Genomic DNA, 26,797 nt, shown 5'->3' on the forward strand with positions numbered 1-26,797 from the left:
TGTGAAGAAATATATATATTTTTTCTCAAAACTTGTACTGTCATTAAACAAAAACTTATTTGGTACCAAATGTCTGTGTGTTAGTTTTTATTTCTGCAAGAAAACTCAGAAAACAATAGAAGTCATCTGCATGAGCATCTCAGGTGGTAATTTTGTAGTTCTGGCTGAGCTTATTTCTTTGATTGAATAGTAATAGATCAGAATGTAAATGGCAATGCATGTTATGTACTGTTTATAGAAAATGGCGAGGTGAGAGTTCTTCTGTTACCCATTTGTGTGCTTTCCATTTAGTGTTTTCATCAAGCTAAACTTTGTCAGCTCTTCAGCAGCCTTTCTGAAAGTCTGTTTTTCTTAGCATGTTCCTGAAATTCCCGTATGCACGTGCTGTTGTGAACTACTGTGAAGGAACTATTTTGCAGAAAGATGATGTGACCCCAGAGTGCTCTTGCTCATAGTAGTCAGAAAGCTGGCATGCCTGAGTAGCGGAACATGTGTGCACCTCTGTTGCTGTTCACTTTTCCCAGATAGAAAAGAAGCTTGTTGAAATAACAGTGGCTGAGGAGCATCTGTAAGTTGCTGGGTTTGGGTTAATTGATACTGGATTTGGAGCAGAAGAAAAGCCCCTAGGATTCCAGGTGAATCATGTTTCCTGGAAACTAGTGAATGTTGAAAGTTAGCTTTTAGATTATTTATTTGAATGTAAAGGAGCATATGACACCATCCAGAGGCTTACAGTAGTAGGATAGGGATCGCATGGGCTGTAGATTTAAGCCTGCTGAAGCTTGGATTTTCTTGTCCTCTGTGGTCTGTTTGAATGCTCCAACTGATGTGCAAGTAAGTTGATTCCTTGTGTATACATGAGCGAGAGTGCAACCTGTGAGCATACCCTTAAGGGTTTGCTATTAGAGCTGGGTACCTTACTGGTTGTGAGAAAAAATTGTATTCTGAAAGTATTCCCCAGAATATAAAGGGAATAGCCACCACTAATTTACCTCATACTGTTTGTAAGCATTACATGACTGTTTTTGTGACTGTGGGTGAACCCAAGCATGGTAAAGCTTTAAGGCTGTTGTAAGTCATAGAATAGGGCAAGAATTAACAGCACCTCCATACTGTTGTGGGAACTGTTGCTAGTTGCACTGCCATGTTGACATGTTCCCCTAGCTTTTTATGCCTATTTCAATAGCTGTGAACTGGAATTTTGTTATTATTTTCTGACAGGCTTTGTCACCAGTGCTGCCAGTACCTCATGGTATTTGATCTGGAAGATTAGGGAAACAAAAACACTTGTAGTGCTTAAAAGGAAGGGATTACTATGAGGTCTCTGAAGACGAGTAGATCCTGTATAAAGGGAAACTTTCCCTTTACCCCACTGTGAATGTTGATTGCCATAAGTTATGGCTGTATGGATTTAGAAGCAGGCACAAAAAGTGATATTCTTCAGAGAACTGTACCTCTGTGGGAATAGGTGATTTTTTTGAGGTGTAAGTGGGTGCTGAGATAGCAACTTCTTGCTAACTTGTTTATGACTGGACTTGGCATATGTAAAAGAGTTGGTAGCAAAGGCAATACTTCTGCAGATAACTGCTTTGAGAGTTATCACTGATCAATTTTTCTCCTTGTTGTGTTACTAACAGGGATAGCTGCTTTGATGTAGCTATGATCTGTCGATTGCTTGCTACAGGCATGTCTGGCTTTGCCCTTTATGATAAGGACAGATATGATGTGTGAATTTACCCACTATCATACAGCCATAACACCATCGGCTCTTACCTTAATGACTAAGGTTGTGTTGGCAAGTCCTTGGCTCAGCAGAGTATGAAATCTGAACATGACCCACAGCTAAAGGAGTTGACATATTGGGTGTGATTCAGTTCTGGTTAGGAGCATAGTTGCATTCATCTCTTAAAAAAAAAAATAATTCTTGATTTAGCATCCATGAAATGGTAATGAATGTTGCTGGAGAAGAGGCATAGAATAAAATCGATGGTACCTAAAATAGGAGGCTGAAAAATGAAAACTACTTGAAGTTTAACTTCTAAAAGCAATTCAAAAGCAGATGTAATGATTACCTTGGCTAAATAACTGTAGTGATCATTCTAGAACTTTCCTAAGCAGGAAACGATGAAGTCTTTGTTTTAAGTTTTGTAGAAAGAGAGATCTAATTTATTTTTTTTTTCTACCCCCATCCTTCCTTGCCTTTTATTATATTAAGAGCTTTAATTTCAGATCCTGCAAGTATCGCTCTGTGGAAGGAATCTTGCACCTCCAGAACCTTGCAGGATGCTTGTTGAGCCAGGATTTGACACTACTGCTTTGTTAATGTCCTTTTGTGCTATAAATGAGAGTATTCTGTACAATGCTAAAAATACTGTCTCCCTCCTTCCCTCCCTAGCCGTGCTGGATGAAAATTGCAAATGCTAAAACAAGTGCAATTTGAGCTGAGCACCTCAGTGAAAGATTAAAGTTACAAAAAAGTCAACTAGAGTTTCAAGGTTAAAATGATTTTCTAATCCATTTGGGTCTTAATGTATATTGAAAAGCATTTTAAGTATATTTCCTACCACCAAATTAGTGATATGATTGCTTCTGTCTACATTATCCTGAAACAGCATTACTCCTAAGAACAGTCCTGTAAAAAAGCTGAACGTCTTCTCTCCACCCTCCAAAAGACCTCAAAAAATTTTGCTTGTCATATTTTCTGAATGCTGTTTTCTGTGAAGACACAAAGGGAGTATTTTGAAGGAACAGAGGAAAATATTGACCAAGTCAAAGATCTTTATTGAAGAAGGGATTAAATAAATGTTTGTGAGTCATAAGAACCAAACAACAAAAATATTTTTCTTTCCAGAAACATTCCGTCCTATTTTGATCATCAGCAGTAAAGCTGAAAACAACAATGAAGCTATTGAATCTGGAATGCCAATTGTAATCCAAGAAAAATGATAGTATAGCTAAATAATGCAGATAAATGTCTTTGTAAAAAAGAAGCATTGTATTTTAATTATTTTTGACATTAGAATTCCGCAGGTTTTGTAAAGTCTGAGGTAATTTTTTTAAATTTAATTTCCTAAGTATGAGAGTAAGTTCAGTTCAAATTATTCATGTGTGGTGAGTAACTTTGTATTAAAACTCAAGTTAAACTTAGTTCTAATAGAAACTGAATTGCTTCAATTTAACACTGCAGGGTAGGCATGGATGGGTGTCACAGATTCTCCAAATACTGTTATTAACCTTCTTGTGCTGGAGAGTATTGTGTTAGGTAGAATCAAGATTGAATCCCAAAGGTGCATCCTCAAACTGTATAAAAAGATTCCCATTTCAATGTTACTTTTATCCTTCAAAGAATAGGTCCTTGTTTCAGTGATGATTTGTCATTAAAATTATGTCAAAACGTCTTAAAATGTTGTTGGAACTCTAAACAAACTCACAGCACACACAAGGCTAATTATGGATGCCATCTGTTTATTTTTACAAGGCCTTTTTCTTAAAGACCAAAGCATCTACTTGTTCCGATTAGTCACGAATTATTATAATGACTAAATATTTTCCTTATACTAGTGTACTTGAAGGAGGAAAGACATGTGGTTTGTTCACTGACCTTTTTCTGTGTCACACAGTGCATGCAGTATTGCATCACATGATAAACCATTGTGAGGTGCATTTTCTTAAGGCTCTTGGAATACCATTTCATAACAAAAATGACAGGCTGTAATTTTTATGTGGAAAGTCTTTAATCTGGCTTTGGGTGAAGAACATGCTTATAGAGTGAGTTATGTTATCTCTGTGGCATGCCCTGCACTCTGTTGTTGCACTGATTTTTTTAAATTATTTTTTAATTTGTTTGTTTTACTTTACATATAATCATAGAATCACTGAGGTTGGAAGTACCTCCAAGATCATCCAGCCCAGCTGTCCACCTACCACCAATATTTCCGACTAACCAGGTTCCTCAGTATAATGTCCAAATGCTTCTTGAACACAATGAATACAGTGATTAAAGGTTTTTTTTTCATGTTCATGTATTCATTCCTATCCATTCACATTTAAAAGAAGGTGTGTGTACGCATGTGCGTGCACATGTGTACATGCTTGCACGCACATGCGTTGGTTAGCGTGAGCGACGGGTATTCCCATGGCAGCATCATCCAAAGCCGTTAGCAGCAATTTGCTGAGAGAGCAGAGTGACTCTGTTGGTCCAGCCCAGCTATTGTGCATGCTAAGCACTAAACAGATAAGTCTGGAGGGGGAAAAAAATTGAAGGATCCATCTGCTCGTTTCTGCTACACTGCGCTGATGTAAGATTACGCTAATCTGGTTGCTTGTCAGGACAGGTTAGTGAAAGCAGGCGAATGGGTGAGATTTAGGGTAGGCGAGTTCTATGGCAAATTGTAAGCAGCTCCTGGACGTGCCGTGTTAAGTGTAGCAGAATGGGTTGATTATCAGCTTCTTTGAGATTCTCAGCTAAAATATATTTGGGGCTAAAGTGATAGTCTTTTCAAAACAGAATTGAACAGGAAATGCTTCTGGGCAAAATAAAAACTAGCTTTACATCGCTGGGTGCTTTGAGTTTGTAATGTAAATGAAAAATCCCTCTTAGGTGTTTTTCCTATTGTGTGTGTTTCTCTTAGTTATTATAATCTGCTCATTATTCTTGTGTTTCCTTGCAAAGAAGGTTGCAGGGAGCTTGTCAAACATATGTTTTCTGGGAGACAGAGGGAAAAGACCAAGGTGGAAATGTGTTCCTTGCCTGTTCCAATTTCTTGTTTATGTGTTTGTTTGTGGAGAGGGATTTCTTTGATTGTTTTTGTTACCTACTGACTGACAGTTCTTGACCTTGCAGGTTGAACATCCCGTCACAGAATGCATTACCGGCCTGGACTTGGTCCAAGAAATGATCCGTGTTGCTAAGGGTTACCCTCTCAGGCACAAACAGGCTGATATTCCCATCAACGGCTGGGCGGTTGAATGTCGAGTTTATGCTGAGGTAAATGAGTGGTAATGGGGAGGAGGGTAGGTGGTAGAATTGCAGAGTAGTAATAACCAGGTGGGGATGGAGACCAAGGTGAAGTCAAGGATTGTCATATGAAAGGTGTGATTTACAGTGTGCTGCACAAATGGTTAATGAGCGTTTGTAGAGTTTTTATTTCTTAATTCAAAATGTGGTATGTATTTTGTCATACCTTTTTTCCAAAAATCAAAATTAGAAATGGTAATGATAGCTAACGTTTGTTTTGAAAAACATTTGCTATATATTCTGTTCACAATTAATGATGCAGAATTTGCATTGTTTGGTATGGTCAGCTAGTATTTCTGGTTTTATTATATACCTGAAACTAAAATGAACATTGAAATAATTCAGTGGTTTAAAGAATTTTATTGTTGTTTTACCAAAACATCGAAGAAGCAGGCTATGTTTGCTGAAATCACGGTTCTTTATAGGACAGACCTTCAAAGTGCATGTCTGACCGTCTCTCTCATCTTATAAAAGCTTTCTAAAATATAAAACATGTTTTCAAACATGTTTAGGACATTACATAGTCGTAACCAAATCAAGATTAGCTCATTAAAAAAATGGCACTCAACCTCTTTCATTTTGTTTAAAGAACGTTTTAGAGAATGGTACTTCTCAAATATAGTTCAACCTCCTGAGATATTATTTTTCCTCATGTAACTACTGCTGATTTATGGCCCTAGGATTTTTAATTTTTCTTCTTTCGCTTTGTGACATACCCATAATCTTCAACTTGCTCTACTGATGAAAAATTATGTGAACTACTTTAATAAAAAATAAATATTTTCATATGATAGGCATGGAATTATGAATAGGCTTCACCCTGGAGTAAGTGATACTTGAGCTTTTGTTTTGTTCGGCGTATTTATAAATATGAGGGAATTTAAACAATGGATCTTAATACGTTGTCATGAGATTGGTTGTTCTTATAGTCCATATGCTTATTTGCTATCTTGCTAAATTTATATTAGTTTTGCATTATGTAGACAGTTTCCAAAAGTGTAAAGTTCAGTTTGATTTCTTATGATAGTTGAATTCCTGACTGCTCTTTTTATCTTTGAAATTTTTTCTTTTAACTTTTTTTTGGTGGTGCACTGTAGCCACGTGCAGAGTGCTTCTTTTTTCCTGCTGTTTTGACTGCAGTATGAGTTTATGTGCTTCCACTTCTTTGAGTAACAGAGATAGCTCGAACAAGTGTAGTTCAACACAAGTAATTCTGAGGAGAAAAAGTTATTGCAGCAGTGGTTTCTGTTAGACTTCCAGCTATTTAGTATTATCTTCTCCACATCTGTAAAAGCTTAATACTTTCTCATGTTGAATTTTATTTCAGGACCCCTACAAATCTTTTGGCCTGCCATCCATTGGTAAACTTTCTCAGTATCAGGAGCCATTGCATGTGCCAAGTGTAAGTAACTTAATTCTGATTTTCGTAGGTACTGAGTCTTAAGGGTCTCATTTTTATAGATAAGGGATATAAGTACTCATTAGCTTTGTAAATTAGGGTCTGTTTCTAGCATTATTGATGGGGGGATGCGTGTATGTCATGGAAATACTTATTTGTGCTTCCTGAAAGTGTGTTTGAAGTTGTATGGTTCCAAGCTGGCTTTCAGGGGTACTCAGATTGGGTATAACAGGAGACCAGCATATGCTGAAATATTTTATTATGTTCTGTAACTTACAGCTTAAGTTCTTCACACACAGCTGAAGAGAAAATAATGCGACAATTCAGTGTTGAGTCAAATGTTGTGTCAACTCTTTGACTACCAAGAATGGAAGACATCAGAAATTGCCAATGCTTTCTGCTTACCTTTGTGGACTTAGAAGAGCAAATTGGCTTCATTTTATTATATACAGTTTATTACACTTTTCAGGATGCAGTCTAAATATATGGAAGAGCTGTCTAATAAACTGTGTTTTCTGCTACTTGAAAAGAACGAGGGCACTGCCTTTCTGTAAAAGCAAGGGAGCCCAAGTCATAAGTGCATATATACGTATATATAGCATATATATATAGTACATATATACAGTGGAATTGCAAGGCTGTGCTATCTGTGAATATGATTATTCAGTCTGATTGCTTGCATGGAAAATAGTGCAAGATTACGGGAGAAACCTTAAATGTGGAGATGTTATTGGATATGTGATTTATTTCACTTCTTAAATTGTTTTTGCCCACGTACTTTCTGAAGGGACCTGACCCTTTCTGGTCTTTAAGGCTTCATGCTGTGTTCAAAGCCTGGAAGCAGAAAAAAATTGTAAAGATCTAAAAGGCATTATGTGATCTTAAAGAGGAGATGAAGGGGAAAGGTATCATTGAATGTATCTAAACTTCTTTTTAAAATGAAACAGAGTGTACTTAATAAGAATTTATAATGAATACTCCAGCAGTTGTTAGAAGTTTTCACCATGTTGTAATAGCTAACAGGATGTCAAACATTTTGCCCTTGCAAGTTTTTGCAATTTGCAATTTTCCAAACGTGAGACCTGTTGAAAGTACAAGTGATAATGGACAAACTGTACCCCCTACGGTCTTTGTCCCACCAAATCTTTCTTCAATTAATGCTGCAGCAGGAGTTTTATGTAATAACATTTGCGCTTGTGAGCCATCCATACAAAGAAAAAACAATTAAAATGCCTTAAATGTTCTGCTTACTGCTGTTATTTGCTTGTGCGAATGTTGCATGTCAGCTAAATGGACCACGGAATAGATAAAGTGATTGGGTGCAGGAGAGTGCACACTAAGCTTTGTCTATCATTATTGCTGGGAGCAATCAAATTGATGCCAGCAGGACAGTAGACGCGTTGACAGCTGTAATTATGTATCTCCATGGTGATCACTTTTGGCCTGTCATGGAGGCCCACAAGTCCCCTCCCTTGCAAGCATTTAATCAGATTGGGCTGTCACTTGTCAGGTAGACAGGGTGGGCTGGGAGTTGTGCTTAGGGGGAGAGGTGAATTGAAAATGAAGGGTGGGAGATGCCTGATTGCTTCACATGGTCCATCGTGGTACTGAAGAAAGAAATTTTAATTACACCAGGGGCTTCAGAGCAGTGGTTTGAGGAGCTTATACGGAGTGTCTGGGCTGTTCTTTCTGTTCACTACTTCTGTGTTATTAAAAATAGAACAGCTATTTTTATTTAGACACTCATGGTTTGGTATCTTAATACATGTTTCCTGCCACTGTTAAACTAATTTCTCTCCTGAGAATGTCATGCCGTGAAGAACAAAATTAATACGACCAAAAAAAAGTTCTTTACAAGCCCATTGTGCCTCAGTGTGTGTTTTCTACATTTTAGATTTTAGAGTTGTCAACAAGTTGGATTTAGAAATCAGCTCAGACTTGCAATGTGTTATGGGAAGTTCAGCTTAAGAGTAGTTCATTGCCAAATGCAATTTCAGTTCATTTCTTCTGTTTCTGAAGCTAGCTGTGATGGGCTGCGTGCCGTATTTGCCAGTTTCTCAAGTTGGAGGAAGTGGCATGCATGGATGTGTGAGGTTTTTTCTTATCTGTAGATAATGCTATACTGATTCTTTTTCTCTCGTATATTCTGTAATTTTCATAGAACATGGTATGAGGGAGCATCAATTTTTCATCATTGATAATGAATCTTAAGATAGGTAACGACAAAAACTCATATCATTATAATTGTGAGCATACCTATTTAATGCTCTTACCCAACATAGAGAAAGTGCTGCCATACCTGAAGAGCTCCAGCATTGCTCTTTGCCAGTATAACTGGCAGTCTGTTCTTTTATCACTTTCAACATAAAGACAAAAAGTGTTAGACTCATATAATAAAAACTGGAAAATACTAGAAATCTATACCTGTAGGTGAATGGAATTTGATGCGCTAATAGTTCGTTGCAGGACTGACATGTAGATTGGACTTTTCCCCCCACTTAAAGGATTTTTTCTTTCAGTTTGCTGTTGTCATAGCATAACAACACATAATGATAGTACAACAGCAGTAAAAGTGTTTGGGGTCATAATACCAATGAGCTGTAGAGTACAGTAAGATTTTGAACTGTAGCCTTTCTTTGGTATTTTAAATGCTGAATAAAAGAAAGGAAGTACGCTAAGCAGAAGTAAATATGGAAGGTCTAGTAAGTATTGCTATTATCTGACTACTTAAGGACTTTATAAATATCTGTTGAATTACGGTTTCTTTTTCATTCTATATTCGTTGAGCACTGTCACACTGTATAGTTTATAAAATCATCTACTGTTACTGGGCTTTGAAAATTTAACCACTGCAGGGATAATTTAAGATGGTAAATGTATTTCTTTTTTTGCTGTCATTGTTTTTAGTCACTCTATTTTATGAAAATTAAACTCGTACAGAAGACTCCAGAGTTTTTTAAATTCTACAATTTTTTTTGAAGAACTTTAAATTCCCTCTATATTTTTTCCTCATTCAGAATATTGTACTTAATAGAGGGTGAATTATTTAGTGGTCCGTATGTTGCTTATGAACAGAAACATAGAGCAGGTGGAGCCATGTAGTCAGTACCATCAGAAGCTTTATGTTGATTTCAGGATCTGTCTAACCTGCATTACTATGAGGGGGAATTATGCTATTTTCATTGTTTTTTTTTTCTTCGTCAAAATACGATGTGCACATATAAATACTTATGTTTCCGTATATGTAAAGCATCGTCAACACTTGTGTTGCTTTGGAGATTATAATCAATTGGTATGTGGAGTGTGTATGGCATAGCTTCGTGTCTTATACACAATAATCATGTATTCAAAAAAGTTATGGAAGGGAGAGATTTATACTAGATCACAGGTTGAGTAGATGAATTACTTCTTTTTGTTTGAATGTGTGCATTGACTTTGTACCTATAGGCAAGTATCCTGAGATGGTGGATGGTGTAGCAGCTACAAAGACAGTTGAGAATTTAGCTGCCTAGTTTTTCTGTAATTATGACGTGTTTGAGCTACTTCTCATCAGTAGGTAATGTTAATAATACCTGATAGGGGTAGTGGGAGGCCTAGTGAAATGTAAATAAAACACATTCAGGTAAGATGTGGTATAAATGCCTCAGGAGTGCTACTGCTTTTACATGCAAATAAATATGCTACAGAAATGTAAATATACAATGAATATTTAAGTCTGAACCTAAACCTAAAAACATACCAATTCATAAATATGCTTTTTAAATGAAACCTCATAAAACCTGATTAGTGTATTTTTCTGAAAAACATGAGTACACCTACTAGGGTATCTCTTATGTCATTTGGATAATAAAGTCATCATCATGCCCTCATGTGGATTTTGTAGACAAGAGGTTCTACATGTGGTCCCTTGATAATCGCCTAAATTAAAATATTAAAGGTCTAACAGCCGTTGTGTTGACCTTTTTCTGCCTTGCTGCAGACAGCTGAGCTGCTGTTTATTACAAAGGTTCCTTCCCACAGGTGAAGATTTAAGTGAGATTCCAGGACCCTCTTCCCCATCCCCTTTACAATGCAGTATACCAGAGCCCTGCTGTTTCAACGGCTTTGATTAGAGTCCTCCATCCTTGTGATCACCAGAATGCTTTCAGTTATTTTGATTAATAGTTAAAAAATATTTCAGATTCTTGTGCTCAAAAACAGCAATTTAATACATATTTCTTCCTCAGAAATTACTCATTTAAACAGTTTTATATGGCTAACCTCATTGCTACGGTGATGAAATCAAACTGAGAGATGAAAACAAGAATCACCATTATACTGACTAACTTGTTGGCTGGTTAACAGCAATCGGCCTCTTCAAAAGGGATTTTTGAACTTGTGTTATTTTTTTCTGTGAATATTGCAGAATCAGAGATTTAATTGGGGCTGTGTCCTTACAAAGCAAAGCCGTGGAAAAAGCTGTGTAAACATTGACGCCTCAGGGGAAAAGCAGCAACAGAAAACACAATGGTTTACAGTCAAGAGGGCGAGGCAGAAAAGGAAAGTGTTACAGACATGAAAACCACAGGATTGGTATTCCTATAGAGCTGATAAGCAGAGCTCCAAAGTTCCTGCTGAATGCTCCTGAGTTGTATTCCCACTGGAACCTTCAGAAAGGCTATCGTGAAACGTGTGGAATGGGATTGCGTATAGATGCAGAAAGGGTGTGATTTTGAGGGGCATCCTTCATGCCAGGTGTCAGTCAGAAGAGTAATTACAACTATCTTATTACAGTGATTAAATCAGAATTGGACGTGTTGTGAGTTGAAGTTTAGAGTGTGTAACAGAACCTAAATTGTTAGATCAAACTCCGTGTGTTTACTGTGCATTGTAAGGAGAACAAAAGAGAATTTTGACTATCAGCTGAAGATTATATTTGTGTTTCTTTTGAAGGAGAGAATAACTTACAGGTCTTTTTCCTGGTGGAGATAAAGGCTCCCTTCCCCTTCCTCAACTCTTCTGAAAACAAATTATTATCCTAGTTCTTCAAGAGAAAAATGTACATAAGCGTTGTGAACTTTTGGGGTTTTAGCCTGTCAGATACATTTTATTGCATACTGGAGGTTTCTTTTTTTTTTTTTTTAATACAATTTTTTTTTTGTTGTTTTCTGAAGGTACGTGTTGACAGTGGCATAGAACAAGGAAGTGACATCAGCATTTACTATGATCCTATGATCTCAAAAGTGAGTTGGTTACTTTTTAATATTTAAAATTCATTAAGGTATGAAATGCTGAATTTACATGCAGATCAAAGAAGAAAATCCTAAAGGCTTGGTAAATCAGTATTTTAAAGATGCTGGGCATAATGTGCCTTAAGGAAATATGAGAGGAATGAAGGAAAGTGTGTAATAGAGGAAGTTTCAAGTTACTTGTAAACAAAATTTTGTTTATCTACTGAGGTAGTAATTGTTTGTCTTGCAGTTTGTGGTTATTAAAGGGATTTTGAACAGAAACCAGTATATTCTTTTAATGTATTCTAACTAGAACTGTTATTTCAATAGTTCTGGCTTCTGAAAAGAAGCAGTGAAATAGATGGTTGAAAGTGTCCCTCGGTGTTAGTTCATATTCATTAGTAACATATTGGTAAAGTTAAACTATAAACTATACAGTCAGAGTTCAGTTGTTGAATACATCTTTGAAGTTGGTTGGAGCATCCATTCAACTAGATACTCAATCTCTGCTTTAATTTTCAGTGCTCCTGAAAAAGAGAGACTCCATTTACACGCCCAGATTTGTAAGCACTGGAAGTGATTGGCCTTCTTTCATTGAATGGATTGAGCTCTTGAGATCTCTTGATGTTTTAGAGAGCCTCTGAAACATAGATCCAGTAATGTGCTAGAAATGTCTTTGGGATTGCAGAAGTTTTACAAACTGTCCATTTTAAATGCTTTGCAGAGTCTGGAGACAAACATGCTATTTTTAGTTAACTTAAATACCTTTTGTTTTTCAGCTGATTACCTATGGCTCTAATAGAGCTGAAGCATTGAGAAGAATGGAGGAGGCTTTGGACAATTACGTAATTCGAGGTAACTACAAAAATTTGGGTTTCTAGAGTGATCTGTTTCAACAAAACAGCTTGAAAATGTAGTAATTAGCAAATTGAGTAAAATTCCCACTTCATAAGTGCAAATGAAAACAGGAAAAGCTTGTGTTAATTAAGTTGAGAAGATAGATCAGTGCTAAAGACTTCATTTTTTTCTCCATTGTTTTTGCTTTATGAGATAAATGTTTAGAGATAAATATTTGAATTATTTCCTTAAAGAGATTTCAGAAGATGGTGGGACATAATTCATGTATTACGTAGTGGGGGGGAAAAAATGGCCACCGTGTGTAGGAAATTAAAAGCAGTTGCTGCTTTATAGCAGTTTAATACACTGACTACAGTAAAAATTTTATCACTGTTGAGTGTGTGTGTATATATATATATATATATATTTCTTACTTTCAGTGTAGTTTTTGTCTTTGGGTAAATAGAAATGTGCACTGATAAGTAAAATGTGTTTCAGCTCTTGCTTGCTGACCGACTAGATGTAGTGGATGCTCCTTCAGCTTTCCCAAGCAGCAGGGGTGAATCAACCATGACCACTTTAACTCGTTTGAAGTTTTAAAAAGGGAAGTTGGGGTTTGTGTGGGAGGAATCTTTACATCTTCCTCTTTGTCTTATGGGGAAAAAAAAAAAGAGAAAACTAGGAAAACTCAAGATAGAAAGAAACATTGGATTTTTTTAATTCTTTCTTATCCTGGGCGTAAGTAGAGAAGGGAACTGTAACGTGTTAAAAATCTTCACTTTTCCTCTAATCTGTGGTGTCTGAAGGAGATTTTTTTTCATTACTAGTCAGTATACTTAGAAGAACCAGGATAGAAGGGAAGACAACTATTTGACATTGCTGGTTTTGTTGGGTTTTTTTCTTTTTGACTGCTGTACTTGTTCTTCCGTGATGGGCGAGTGACTTGTAACACCTTTAATTCCATCTCTAAACAGCTGGAGGAGGAACAGGAGAGCCTACTTTGTGTAGCAGACCAGCATATCAGTGTTTCTTTAAAATTTGGTATGGCTTTAATGCTTTCTGACGAATACTACAGATGCCATGTCAGACTTAAGAGATTTATCTATTTAGGGGAGAATGAGCATCTCTGTACCACAGTGTAGCTAGATAGGTGGTAGGACTAGACTCTAAAATAGATTTATACTGGTGAAACTTGAGCCTTTATACTATTGCAGTACAATGTGCTGATGTAAACTCCTGCTGTATATCAGCGTAGTGAATTTATATGAGAGAATACAGCTAGAATGAAGTAGGATAGTGCTTTTTTTTTTTTCCTTTTTAATGGACACAGGTTCTTGACTCAAGCTCAGTTGTAAAAGTAGCTAGCGACATTAGGTGAATTATATTTAATGGCAGTATTGGAATTGTATGTGGACTGTGGTCTTTTACTGTGTACTACAAAATGGAATGGAACCTATTGGTTTTTGGTTATTTTACATAGATGTATTTGGTTAGTTCTACAGACATAAATATCTAGAAAAGGTATGTTGCCTTGCATCTGAAAACTTAATTTTAGTATTGATTTTTTTTAGTATCTCATTAATATGCACATATGCATTTAAATGCTCTTAACTGATCTCTCACTATATTTATACCAGTGAAATATCTCTTCGTGTATTAAAAATGTTGATAGAGGTAATAAATTAACTACAGGCAGGAATTATTGCATTACAGAGGACAAATTTTAATTTGCCATAGATTTCAAAAGTTTATGAAATTTCAGAATGCGTTTATAATTGTGATGAGCAATGATTTGCAATTGAAAACCAACAAGATTTTCATGTAGTTTTATGCAGCAGATAATTTCTTGTCAGTGTTTATGTTATAAGCAGTACACATAGATATGACATTATCTCATCTCTAGTGTGAATAATACTTTTATACCTGTCAGCGTAGTTCAAAACATTACAGTTCAGACAGATCAGAGTTGTCTCTTAAGTTCAAGTAAGCTTAACAAGTGTTGAAGATGAAACAATACTCTCTATATATAAATTGACAAAGAAACACTGTAAAAACAATTCAAAGCATTTTTCAATAACATTTTTTTTGCTTTAAATTGTTATGTAACATAATATTAAAACGTATTTATCTTTTGGGAACATGTGAAGTCCGTATGAGTAGTTGCTATTAGTAATTAAATATACAGATAGTTTTAAGGTAGTTTAGAGTCAGTTTTATGTCTGAATATTGAGCCTATATACAACTATTCAAAAATCTACATAGTTTTTCTGAGTAGTGTTCTTCATGCTCCATATTCTGAAAAAAACCTCATTTTTTTTAAGCAGCTTTTGTTTGCTTTGTATTTAAAGGCCATTTAGTTTTTCATTCTAAGTAACAAGTCTTCCAGGACTTGCAAAAAGTATTAGCTAAGATTACCAGCTAAAGGCAATGTAACTTGTACAAATAATACTGCAAGAATTTGGATTCCCAAGAATTGCAACATTTCTGTAAACAAAAATGCTTGCTTGCTCACATTTGGTGGGGATGGGTTGGGGTGACTGGGTAGCAGGTTGAGGACAATCTAATGGATAGCTTAGGGATTGCTAATGGAAGATGGAGTCTTCCCCATCACTTCTGTGTCACTAGTTCAAGACAGGCAAAAGTTGGTAAGGATTTTTAGTCACTAATATTTTGATGGTTGCTTGCTGACCCATGTGAAATCAGTGGTCTTTATTGAGTTCCTAGAGGACAAATGTCCTCTTGGAACAAATGCCAGCATATAATGTCATTCATGGAGGTCTCAGTAGAGAATCCAGGGATTGAAGTGGCACAGTGACTCTTCTGGAGGTGAGTCATCCAGTGTAGATGGAGGCATGCTGATAGCAGAGTCCTTGCACTTCACGGTGCTCCTCGTGTACTATCTGTATGAACACACACTCAAATTCCGCTGCTGTGACTTTAGGATATCCAAAAACTACCCCATTGTTTTTGGCTCCATTCTACTTGCAGGAAACAAATCTGTTCATCAGCAGATGCTACCAATGTACCTAACTCAGGGTGTATTCAATCTCATTCTAGGAAGCAGTCTTCATATTCCTTTGTTATAACTGTGTTATTCATGAAATCAGATGAAAGTAAAATAACATTTGAGGAGCGCATTGGATTAATCTCCTGAGGTCATTATTCTGGTAGAAACTTAATCTTCCATTGAGATCTCATTCAAATTTGAAATCTCATCTAAGATTTCTGAAAGAGGGAAGATCTATTTAGGTAACGTTGCTGTCCAGCATTGCTGTGGATGTTCCAGTATGTCTCAGTGATGATATCAGGGTTCATGTTCTAACCCATGTTTGCCTCACTTTTGGCTTTATCCAGTGGTTCCTGGAATACTGAAATGTTAAGGACATTGGTCAAACATAGCACTAGTGTTGCTCATCAACCTGAGATGTGAATAATTAAGTACCTCTGAGCCTGTAAGGTAATCAGTAGTACATCTTTCTCCAGTTTTGTCACCTTTTATCAGAAATTTATGGCTTTGCTCTTTTCTAATTTAGACAGCAGAAATAGGATATTAAATCTGCAGATAGCAAAGATTTTGTAACCTTTCCTTAGAGCTGTTTTTTTTTGTTTGTTTTTAATACATTCTCTTATGATTCAAGTATAAAGCAGTAACACCAATTTAACACTCTGTGAAAAGTTATACTTTCCCTGTTTAAGTCTTTGTTTGCTGAGATTAGAGAGGAATGTAGTTGTCTACTTGAGAAAACGAAGACAAAGAGTAAGAAGCAGATACAGTAAGGAATAGTAGAAATAAGGGAGGCACAGTCCCTTAAAATAATGCCTTAATTTTAAAATCCTAATCCCTTAGTCCCTAGACTAAAAGAGCAAGAGCTAATACTGGAAGGTGATAAGTAACTGTGGTGAATGTTTGAGGGAAATGGGAATATAGAAGTGAAGTTTGTGATATGAACTGAGACCTTAAAGGACAGTGACAGCAGAAACAGTGCGATTTGTTTCCAGCTGCAAACCTACTAATTGGGAGGAAAAATACAACCAAACTCTACTTAGTGTTACTTAGTGAAGACTTTCTGGGGAAAAAGAAAAAAAAAAGAAGGGACGAGTATTTTATCATGTAATTCAAAGAAAATAATTTTCAGGTACGGAGGTTTTCACAGTAAACTGTAATTAAATCCAAACAACTGTTTATCAGAAAATACTGAATGTCTTTTATATATTAAGTAAAAAGGTATTTCTCAATGGCAGTGATGAAAATTATATAGTGTTTTGTATTCTAATTTCATGCAAGTGTGCTAGAGAGCTCATTGATATTGTGAAAAAATCTTTGTATGTAAAGCAGTTTTCCCGCAGGTGTTTATTCTTAAAAAAGAGGAGGTCTCATTCTCCTGTTTGTGCTCTACAAAAGCACTGTCAGGGGTTCTGCAATGGAGCTGTGTATTTTCCCCTTTGTGTAGCAGAGGCCACGAGATTTGGGAGCTCTGCAAGCCTTGCTGTGTTCCCTGCCCCTTTTCAGCAGTGATCATCTGGCTCCCAAGTGGGTCACTGGGGAAACTGAAACTGGAGAAGGGAAAGCAACTGGCAGATAGCAGTTCTGAAGTGCTAGAAGTGACCCTTTGTAATGTCATTTTAGAATACAAATTCTGGCAAGAACGAAGATTCTCCTCGTAGTTCTCCTGTCCCTTTTCTCTTAATCCATTTGCAGGGGAAGGGGTGGGAAGGGCAGCCTCTCAGTAGAGCTTTATGGCGTGTCGTTTAGCATGGTTTACTGACTGCTGATCTATGGGAGAGAAAGAGGGAGGACAGCCAAAATACTGACCAGGTGAAAGAGAAGGGTAATGTTTCTGTTGCAGAAGAAGAAAAATAAGATGATTTACTCTTTTTTTTTTTTTAAGAGATGATCTGTGGAAGTGAAAAGTTACAGGAAAGTCAGTGTGCCTTATTAAGGAGACATCAGAAGACAAGTACTGCTACTTCTAGTTAGTCCTACTACTTCTAGTTAAGCCCTTTAGATATAATATTGTCCTGGTGATCTATTCCTCTTCTTCAGAGTGAAAGGATGGCTGGTGAGAGGGTGGTAGCAAGGTGGCCATCCTCTTCCTTTCGCTTATTCTTCACAAAGTCTTCCAGTTATTCTACCACTTGAAACATTCATGTGTTCCTACTAACACCATAAGTACTGGACAGCTTAATCTTACTAAGATTTGCAGAAGTCCATACAATACAGAATTTTTCTTCCACTTGGACTTCCATTTTTACAGAGGGATATTATGTTGTACTATCTGCTTTTTTCTTCCCTTCCCCCCCCTTTATTTGGGTCAACGAATTTTGTGAGCTCAAGACTTTAATACTGGGAAGAATTAATATTTTACTTGAAATTCATGTTTGGTTCCTAGGGTCAGCTGTGCAGTGATCCTATATAAGAATTCTAGGTGGATGTTTATATATTAAAATTTCATTTTAAAAATATTTTAAAATGGAAAAAACTGAAGAAGCCTTTGTTTTTGCTTTTGGATTTTGTACACACATAGCCTGCTCTGAAGTGAATCAAACATAATTACACAGTTGAACGTTGGAGAGTTTAAGGAATATTATGGCAACTTTTGGAATTGCAAGCATGGGGGCTGGCTGCATGGTAATCATGAACCTTGAAAAGTTTGCAATGTTTTCATAATCTGTGCAAATCGTTGATAATGTTCTTGTTTTAAGAGGGGAATAATAATAAATTTTATTACAGCACAGCACAGAGCTTGGTTAATACTTTATTATTTTGGTTAAAGAAATGGACAAGCATGCCATCTAAACTTAATACCATTTATTCTCCTACACCATTTAAAATGATCGGAGTTAATTTGGCTCTGGTGTTGTTTTTTTTTAAGTAAAACATTCAGTGCAGTACCCTGTACCTTGTTTTTGCAATCAGTAAGTGTGCAGATAAAGTTCTTTTTATTTTCTCATCACAATTTAAAACTATCAGCAAGTTAAGTATATTCAACTGCTTATCTGCAGAGAGGCATGTAGGACTCCAATTAAGTTTACACGGATAAACGCAGATTTGTGTTTGCAAATGTCAAGATGACAGAAGCTTAATGCTGTAAAAAGGCTAATCAACACTGAATATGTTTAGTGTCAGTAAATATTTGTAGTGAAAACATGGTGTATGGTTTTGTGACTTAGCTTTCCAGGTTTGCTGATATGATATCTTGTTCATAAACCTGCTATGGAACTACTGTTTTCTGTAAAAATTAATTTTATAGTCTTTTTCATCTTTCTCTTTTTATTTTTTATTTTTATTTTTGAAACTAGGATAGGAGCTAGGCAGCAGTTTGTAACTTAAAAAAAGAGGTGCATTTACCAAGAGTCTAAGGTAGACATGGTCCGTAGAATGTACAAAGAGAAGCAAGATAAAAGAGGCAGACATTATGTAGAGCAATTTCTTCCAAACATTTTTTTTTTAATGAGAACTTCTTCAAAGCAGTGTTTGCTAATCAGCCCTCCTGAAAAATGTCATTATTTAGTATGTTCGTGTTCATTAGGCAGTAACTGGAGTTTAACTAGATAACTGATCAAACTTCAGTATTATATGTATGTTATATATAAGACTTAAAAATATTTACATTTCTTATTTCATTATATCTCCAGAAGTTAAACATTAATCCTCTCTCTTTTACAAAAGCGTTCTGGAAAATGGTGTGTCAAAATTGAAATCCATGAAGTACATCTTAAATTGAGCCTCTGCTGATGTAATATGGTATGAAGAACACATCTGAGTGAAAGAAAAACGAAAGATACCAGAAACATTGGTTATTATTCTTCATAGTATTTTGACTTGGAGAAAAGAAGAATATATCTACAACTGCTGTTCTGCATCAGTCTTTATAGTGTAAAAGAATGATGCTAAAGTGAAATTTTTGTTTTCTGGAGGGGAAATAAATTGATACAGATTAGGATTTTGTTTGTTTGTTGGAAATGTCATGCCTTGTCAAGTTAACAAATGTGATTTTGTTCTTGGCAGACAGCAGACTTGGTCAAGAAAAAGGAAAATCCACTGAAAACCTCTGCAACATAAATATAATATACTTGAGTTTAGTGTGTAACTTTGCATGAAATAAGCACTGCCTGTTAGCCTCTGTTTGATCCTGTGAGAGTGTGGGGCTAATGTCTGGCCAGTGTTTTGGAAGCAGCAGGTAGTCAGGAGCAAGCTGCTGTAGGGGTCCATATTTCTGTAGCCTGGCAGTTACTCACACACACATGGAGACCTTATGAACTTTGACAGAGGTCATGCTAAATTGTAAATCTAAAACTTCTAGACTTCTGAAGGATTACACTGGTGCATTATTATTGTTGTTATTTTTTTTTTGAACACACAATTAGGGACATCACTAAAGATAGCAACTCAGGTTTGAGGAGCAGATAAGCCATGTAGTCATGCTCACATAATGATCATAGGGATTGATAAAGATAGTGTTTTGTGATACTCTAAAGGGAAACTGATGCATATTAGAATTCTAATTTACATACGTAGAACACATGGTATTACTTCCCAAATACGGAGGCTTGCCTGCTTTTGAACTTACTAAGGCAATTTTAGAGTGTAAAACATTTCAGAAGCTTCTAATTTTTCTGGTGCAATTTGAAAATGATTAAGATACACTTCTAGGGTTTTTATTTCAGGTCTTTTGGGGCAGTCAGTTGAGACATCAAGCTCTCTGTCATCAGCCATCATCTCACCAGGGATCTTATAGTGGTTTCGGAAAGAAAAACATGAGATGATCTGGTTACACGTTGTGTATTTAAATCCTGCTTTCAAAGTCAAAGAGCTCCTCTTTTGTCTTCTCACTGCGGTCCCATAGCTGTTCTTAATAGATGAAAATCTCTGTGATATTTCAATTTACTATGCAAATTGGAAAACTTAGAGGGAGAGATCAATACTTTCACATATCATAGAATCCTAGAATGGCTTAGGTTAGAGGGGGTCTTAAAGATAATCTAGTTCCAACTCCCTCACCATAGGCAGGGCTGCCGCCCAATAGATCAGGCTGCCTAGGATCCCATCCAGACTGGTCTTGAATGCCTCCAGAGGTGGGGCATCCACAACTTTTCTGGGCAACCTGCTTCAGTGCCTCACCACCCTCTGAATGAAAACTTTGTTCCTAACACTTAATGTAAATCTCCCCACTTCTATTTTAAAACTCTCACTATCAGATGGTGTAAAAAGTCAGCCCCCTTCCTGCTTGTAAATTCCCTTCAAGTACTGGAAGGCCACAGTGAGGTCTTGCAGATCCTTTTCTTCTCCAAGATAAACAAGCTCAGCTCCTTCAAACTTTCTTCGTAGGAAGGGTGCTCCAGTCTTCTGTTCATTTTCATGGCCTTCCCCTGGACCCACTCCAACAGCTCCACATCCTTCCTGTACTGAGTGCCTCAAGCCTGGACACAAGTACTCCAGATGGGGTCTCACAAGGGCAAAGTAGAGGGGGACAATCATCTCCCTGTCCCTGCTGACCACCCCTCTTTTGATGCAGCCCAGGATACTTAATGGAAATTGCTGCTGCAGTTTCACGTTGCTGGCTCATGTCCAGCTTTTTGTCCATCTTTACTCCCATGCCCTTCTCTACGGGGCTGCTGTCGATGAGCTCTTCTCCCAGACCATATTCAGGCCTGGGATTGCCTCGACACAAGTGCAACACCTTCTGTTTCGTGTCAGGCAAGGAAAAACTGTATTTGATTCCAAGTTGTAGTTATTTTGCATAATTTATTTTTTTTAATGGAGATGCAAAGTGAGTTTAATTATGTGTTTATGAAATCAAGGTCCTTAAATGACTGTCTAGGTCACAAGCAACAAGGAGACTGATCCTCTTTTAATCAAATGGTCAAATGTTCATCTTGTCTTTATTGAACCAGTATAATTTGCTTCTTAATGGCTCATGAACCAGACTTTAAAGCTATGATGTCATGACTTGATGAGGCTGATTCCATGTGTTGAATGTGGTTTCAGTAATGGCCAACAGAGATTGAAAATTCACACCAGCAGCAGACTGTAGGGGGAAAAAAGCTTTACAACTGTTTGAACTGGTCTGCACATTAATAACAAGATTGTTTTTGAGATTATTTCTAAACTGGAAAATTACAAAGGGCAAAGAAGTGTAAAAATAAATCTCCTGTTGCCCCAGGAATTCAGTCGCTGTACTGCTAGTATCGTTGCAATGGTAATATCAGATTAAATAGGAAGAGGAAATGCAAATAGCTTTACTTAAAGCTAAGAGTAACCAATAGATCTCTTTGTTTTATGAAGTTCCACTGGTGTCTCTTATGAAAAGTTATAAAAATACTATAAACCATGTACATATGTGCTATAAAACATTTTGCTGTCCTTCATTACTGTGATTGGGGTACAAAATGGCACGTATCTTCCACAGCAGTGTGTTTATATAAGGCTGTGGGTTAACAAGGTGGGCTAGGATTCATTGTAACGGCTGAAATGTGTGGTCATGACACATCTGTCATTTTAGTGAGATGACCAAAAGTCTCTTGGTTATGCATGGTTATGTCATTGAGTTAACTAGGTGTTTTGATCAGGGTCTAGTGTGGTGAAAGTTTTGAGGGTTTACTTGTTAATTACACTGAAAGTTTAAGGAGTATATTTTGAAATAGGATTGGAGAAAATTGGCAAATTTGCTTTGCTTACAACAGAACTGTGGTCTGAAAGTTGTAAATAAGTTTTCCTTGAAGATAAGAGCATTAAAAAAAAGTTTTTTAAAAGGTTGTTTCCAACTGTAATTCAATTAATATTTTTACCTAATTTTGTGTTTATGTTATATTTGCAGGTGTGACTCATAATATCTCTTTATTGAGAGAAGTGATCATCCATCCACGCTTTGTTCAAGGAGACATCAGCACTAAATTTCTTCCTGAAATTTATCCGGATGGATTTAAAGGTTTGTTCTTCATGGGAATTTTGTTCTTTCCCTTGATTGTTGTTATTTCTGGTTATTTTTCCTTTTTATATTTATAGGCTGTCATGTTTCCCAATCAGTCCTTACATCTTTTTATGTACCTGTGCATACACATAGGTTTTTCTAATAACATATGGTATGATTGAAACGGTTACTTTCTTTACTTTCAGAAAGGCAAAATATATATCTGTAGAGACAAAGTGGTAAATTAAATACAACCAGAGTCAAACAAAACAATTTGTAGGTGATATGAAATATGTAAAATAAACATCAGTTCAGCTCTGCCATGCTGTTGCGCTTCATTAAGGACAGCACTCCTACTGTTACCTGGAGATGAGATTTCTCTTTGCCCAGCTCTGTTCCTTCTGTGGCTATGTGCAGCATCTTTAGAAGCCCCTTTTTGCACTATTTGTGTTCACTGCAGCATTGCTTTGGAAAATAGGGACATTTTGTCAGAGTATTCCGTTAAGCTAGTCTTGATACTCATTACACACAGTAATGGGAAATAAACACACATGCAAATGTTTCTTTACGACATCCTGTCACAGTTTGGTTGATGTTATCACAACCTTCTTGGCCTCTTTGCTCCCCTCTTCCCTTTTTTGGAACAAAAAAAAATGGAGACAACTCGATTTAGATAAGGAAAGAGAACATTTATTACAAATGATAACAGTATGTAAGATAACATAATGCAAAAAGGGAGTTACAGGTAATATATCAAACAAATGGGGGAAAAAGGATTTCTTACTGTGCCACTGGCTGTGCTGCCTGGAAAAGAATTCTCTCCCATCGTCCAGAGTTGGAAATCATGTGGGGAGTACTGGAGACTTCTGGGAATTGTAGTCTGTCTCTTCTTAGTGTGTCTTCCTTACAAAGAGCCAGAACCCGTGTGAGAAGAGCTGAGACTGCTGGGAGCTAAGACCTAGAAAGTGCAGTTCCCAAGTACTGTGTTCCAGTACTAAACAGCTTGTTGCACGATGTCATGATATGGAATACTGATAAAACCAGAACTCATCCCTAACCACAAACTGCAGAAGTGTTCAGCAACAGTTACTAGAGAAATACAGGTAAAGAAATTGGTTTCCTTTCACAAGGATCAGAATTTAAAAGATTATCTTTTCTCTCAACCAATTTCCTGTAGATAATTTCATGACCTGTGTGATCAGTCCTGTTACAGGCCTTACATTTCAGCTGACATTCACAAGGAAGGAGCTCTTCCTTATTTAACGTGTGCATATTGGTACCTCATCTTTCCTGGGTCGTTGGGTCATCTGTGAATCCTGTGGAGGTTCCTTCCTCCCCAGTTAATCATTAACCCAACACGGCAAAACTCTCATTCCACTCTGGAGACAACGCTGCTGGTTTGGCATTCACCGGAAATGACTGGCACCTTGCAAAATTGCAGTCTCACTAAGGAGTAGAACAGATTTTTCTTACCCCAGGACTCAGTATGTGAGTTTGATTCAGAATATTCAACCACAGAAGTACTGTATATCATTGTATAATTGGCAGTTCTATTTGATGCAGTCCTACACAGGAGATTAATGCATCCAGCTTGTTCTTGGCTCCTGACTGAGCCAAAGGAATAGGAGTTAGTCACCTGGAAGGCAGTAAGCTTGGGATGGTTGAAGCTCAAATGTTCTTTGTCTACTTTGCTAAGGTACTTAACTAATCCTCAGGTAACTGAGCTGGCTTTTATCTGTCACAAATGTTAGGGTGTTCTGATCAGCTGTGAGGGCTCTCTGCTGCTGATTAGCAAGTCTGACTCCATTCCTTTCCCTGACTCTTTCATATGGAATTCCATGTCCAATCTCTTTGATGCTTCAGGGACTTTTCAGTCCTTTTCCTTGGTGAATTCAGTTCCACAAACTACCAGAACACTTCGTTTTTATTGTTGCTGCCTTTGGGGTAGTCTTTTGAGAGTTACTGGGTTGACGTAGCTCATGGAAGAGTCTGGTGAACTTTAGCAGATGTGCAGTGTGAATAACAGGCTAGAACTGGGGAGAAGGGAACAGAGGTGAAAGGAGGAGCTGCAAACAGTTGAGTAGTTTTATACTACGCTGTGAAAAAGTAGACGCACCTGACACATAACTGAGAACAATGAAAATAAAAACCATTCTACCCTTACTTGGGTTCTTTGATCACTTGCAAGAAGACAGGACAGGTTTTACTGATGCAGGAGAGACCCCGTGCTATCTATTTTGACTCTAGAAAGGAATGCATCCGTTGTTCTTTTATTTCTAAGTCAGTCAGTTGTGGATTTCTTGTCCACAAATTTCAAGGTGCCAATAAATTTCTTTGGGGTAACATGACTTGAGCAGTATATGCACATATTTTTGTGTGTACCTTCCCTGATGTAAATAACTGATTAGTGTTGCAGTCTTGAGGTAATACTGTATTAAAATTAAACTTCTTCTGTAGACACTAGAGAACACGGAAAAGATATTGTTACAGTTCACAATAGGAGCTAATGAATGACATGAAATGATTCATTCATGTAGCATGAAATGTCTCAATCCTCTTCCTCCATGCACCAAATACAGACATACGTTAGCCTTCTTCATCTCAAGGAGGGATGGTTTAGGTTGGATGTCAGGAGGAAGTTCTTTACAGTGAGAGCAGTGAGGTGCTGGAACAGGCAGATCAGACAGGTTGTGGATGCCCCATCCCTGGCAGTGTTCAAGACTAGGTTGGATGGGGCCCTGGGCAGCCTGGTCAAGTACCAGATCTGAAAGTGGGTGGCCCTGCTTGTGACAGGGGATTGAAACTTGATGTCCTAGGGTCTCTTCCAACCCAAGCCATTCTATGATTCTTAATGATAAATAAAATGGGTAAATGACTATTACAAAGCATTTGTATTTCAAGTCAATAATACTGACTCAGACTTCTCTCAGGTAATTGAGAACCCTTTTAATGATGTGATACCTTTTGGCTTGAAAAACTACCAGTCAGTTGAACCAGAGGATAGTTTCTTAAGTACCTGTTGAAAACTTTCTGGAATGGGAACTGTTGAAGGCAAACAAGTCTTCTGCAGGTGATGTGCTGAAGCTCAGCACGAGAAGCAAAGGAAAATTACCTTATAACAGTGCAAGTTCTCTACTGATTTGACTGGCCTCTCAATAAAAACCCATCATAAATTTTGCTTTGAAAATTAACTTTATGTATCCTAATACTGTTAAAAAAAAGAAAAAAAAGAAAAAAGAAAGTGTAGAATTAAAAAAGATTTGGTATAATCTGAAAAATTGGAACAAAGTGTAGTAAGAGTGGATTTGGAAACACCAAATGTTTCTTCAAAGTAGAGATATCTAGTGTTTTAAATTTAAAAAACTTAAAAAATACAAATAAAAATCAATGAAGATACATGCTATATTAATGCTTACATGCAATTCAGTATGTTTATTTTGAAACTACAGAAATTCCACTGTTGGTCTGCACTGATGTAAAGAACATCTGTTGTTTTCTTTCTGTTGACTGCGTGAGGACTGGCCCATTCCTTAAGTGCATTTTTTCTCAACTATAACAAACAACTTTTGTGTTACTGAAAAAAAGTAAAAAAGAGATTCTTTATTTTACACTGTTTGAAGACTTTTACAGTAGGATTCTAAAAAAACTTTTACTGCAAGTTAAGCAAAAAATAATTATTAGAAGTAATTCAGAAACTTTCACATTAGCCTGTGATATCTACTTCAAATTACATCTGGAACTGGGATGTCTAGTTATTTTCATGATTAAAGCTTAACTATTTTTCTTTAACCATTAACAAAATCATTTTGTCTATTTCAAGTTTTTTTTTAAATATTGCTGTGCTGAAACTAGACTGGCTGCTTGGTGTATGATTAGTGTGGGAAGACAGCTGCTGTCTAGAATGCTGGCTGGCTAGTAGGTCAGCTGGCATGGGTTGCTGCTCTATTCACATGTGTTGGAAGGAAAGCAGATCTGAAATTGGGTGCAGCATCACTGTTTGGGTGAGATGTGACACAAATAAGCCTGTCTTATTGTGTCCTCCAACTCTTTGTTCAGAGAATGAAAATATTTGTGAAGCATGCAGGAGTAGGCTGTACTACCAGAGTGCTGTCAAACAAGCTGTTCTTTTACAGCTTCCAAGCAGCCTGGAATGCTTCTGTACTTCCTAATTTTTCTAGCAAAAAGGGAATATGTTATCTATTATCACTATTTTTAGGTGCATAAAGTGCCTCTATGTTCACAAGGGTCCAAGGGGAGTCTTTAAAAAAGAGTAAATTAAACCCATGAGGTTATTACACTGTACATGGGATCATTCTTTGTTGTACAGCTGATTCATGGTTAATCTCTCTTTTCCTGGCTAACTTTGAATATTTTTTAATGAACCACTCTTCCTGGTTATTCAGTGATATCTCAAATGCTTGTT

The 26,797-nt window shown here is 36.8% G+C and overlaps 1 protein-coding gene across 3 annotated transcripts in view; it reads left to right on the forward strand.

The window, feature by feature from the left end:
* The window catches only part of PCCA (propionyl-CoA carboxylase subunit alpha), a 263,973-nt gene that overhangs the window by 113,235 nt on the left and 123,941 nt on the right, over window positions 1-26,797 (forward strand). For all 3 annotated transcript variants that reach the window (XM_065740814.1, XM_065740812.1, XM_065740815.1), the window contains exons 13-17: window positions 4,844-4,987; window positions 6,345-6,419; window positions 11,570-11,638; window positions 12,406-12,481; window positions 22,282-22,392. In XM_065740814.1, the coding sequence (XP_065596886.1) occupies window positions 4,844-4,987; window positions 6,345-6,419; window positions 11,570-11,638; window positions 12,406-12,481; window positions 22,282-22,392 (475 nt within the window). The remainder of the gene's footprint in view (window positions 1-4,843; window positions 4,988-6,344; window positions 6,420-11,569; window positions 11,639-12,405; window positions 12,482-22,281; window positions 22,393-26,797) is intronic.

The sequence above is a fragment of the Cyrtonyx montezumae genome, unplaced genomic scaffold (assembly GCF_038088225.1).
Source record: "Cyrtonyx montezumae isolate F1298 unplaced genomic scaffold, pur_monq_1.0 scaffold_3, whole genome shotgun sequence".
In the NCBI taxonomy this organism is placed as follows: domain Eukaryota; kingdom Metazoa; phylum Chordata; class Aves; order Galliformes; family Odontophoridae; genus Cyrtonyx; species Cyrtonyx montezumae.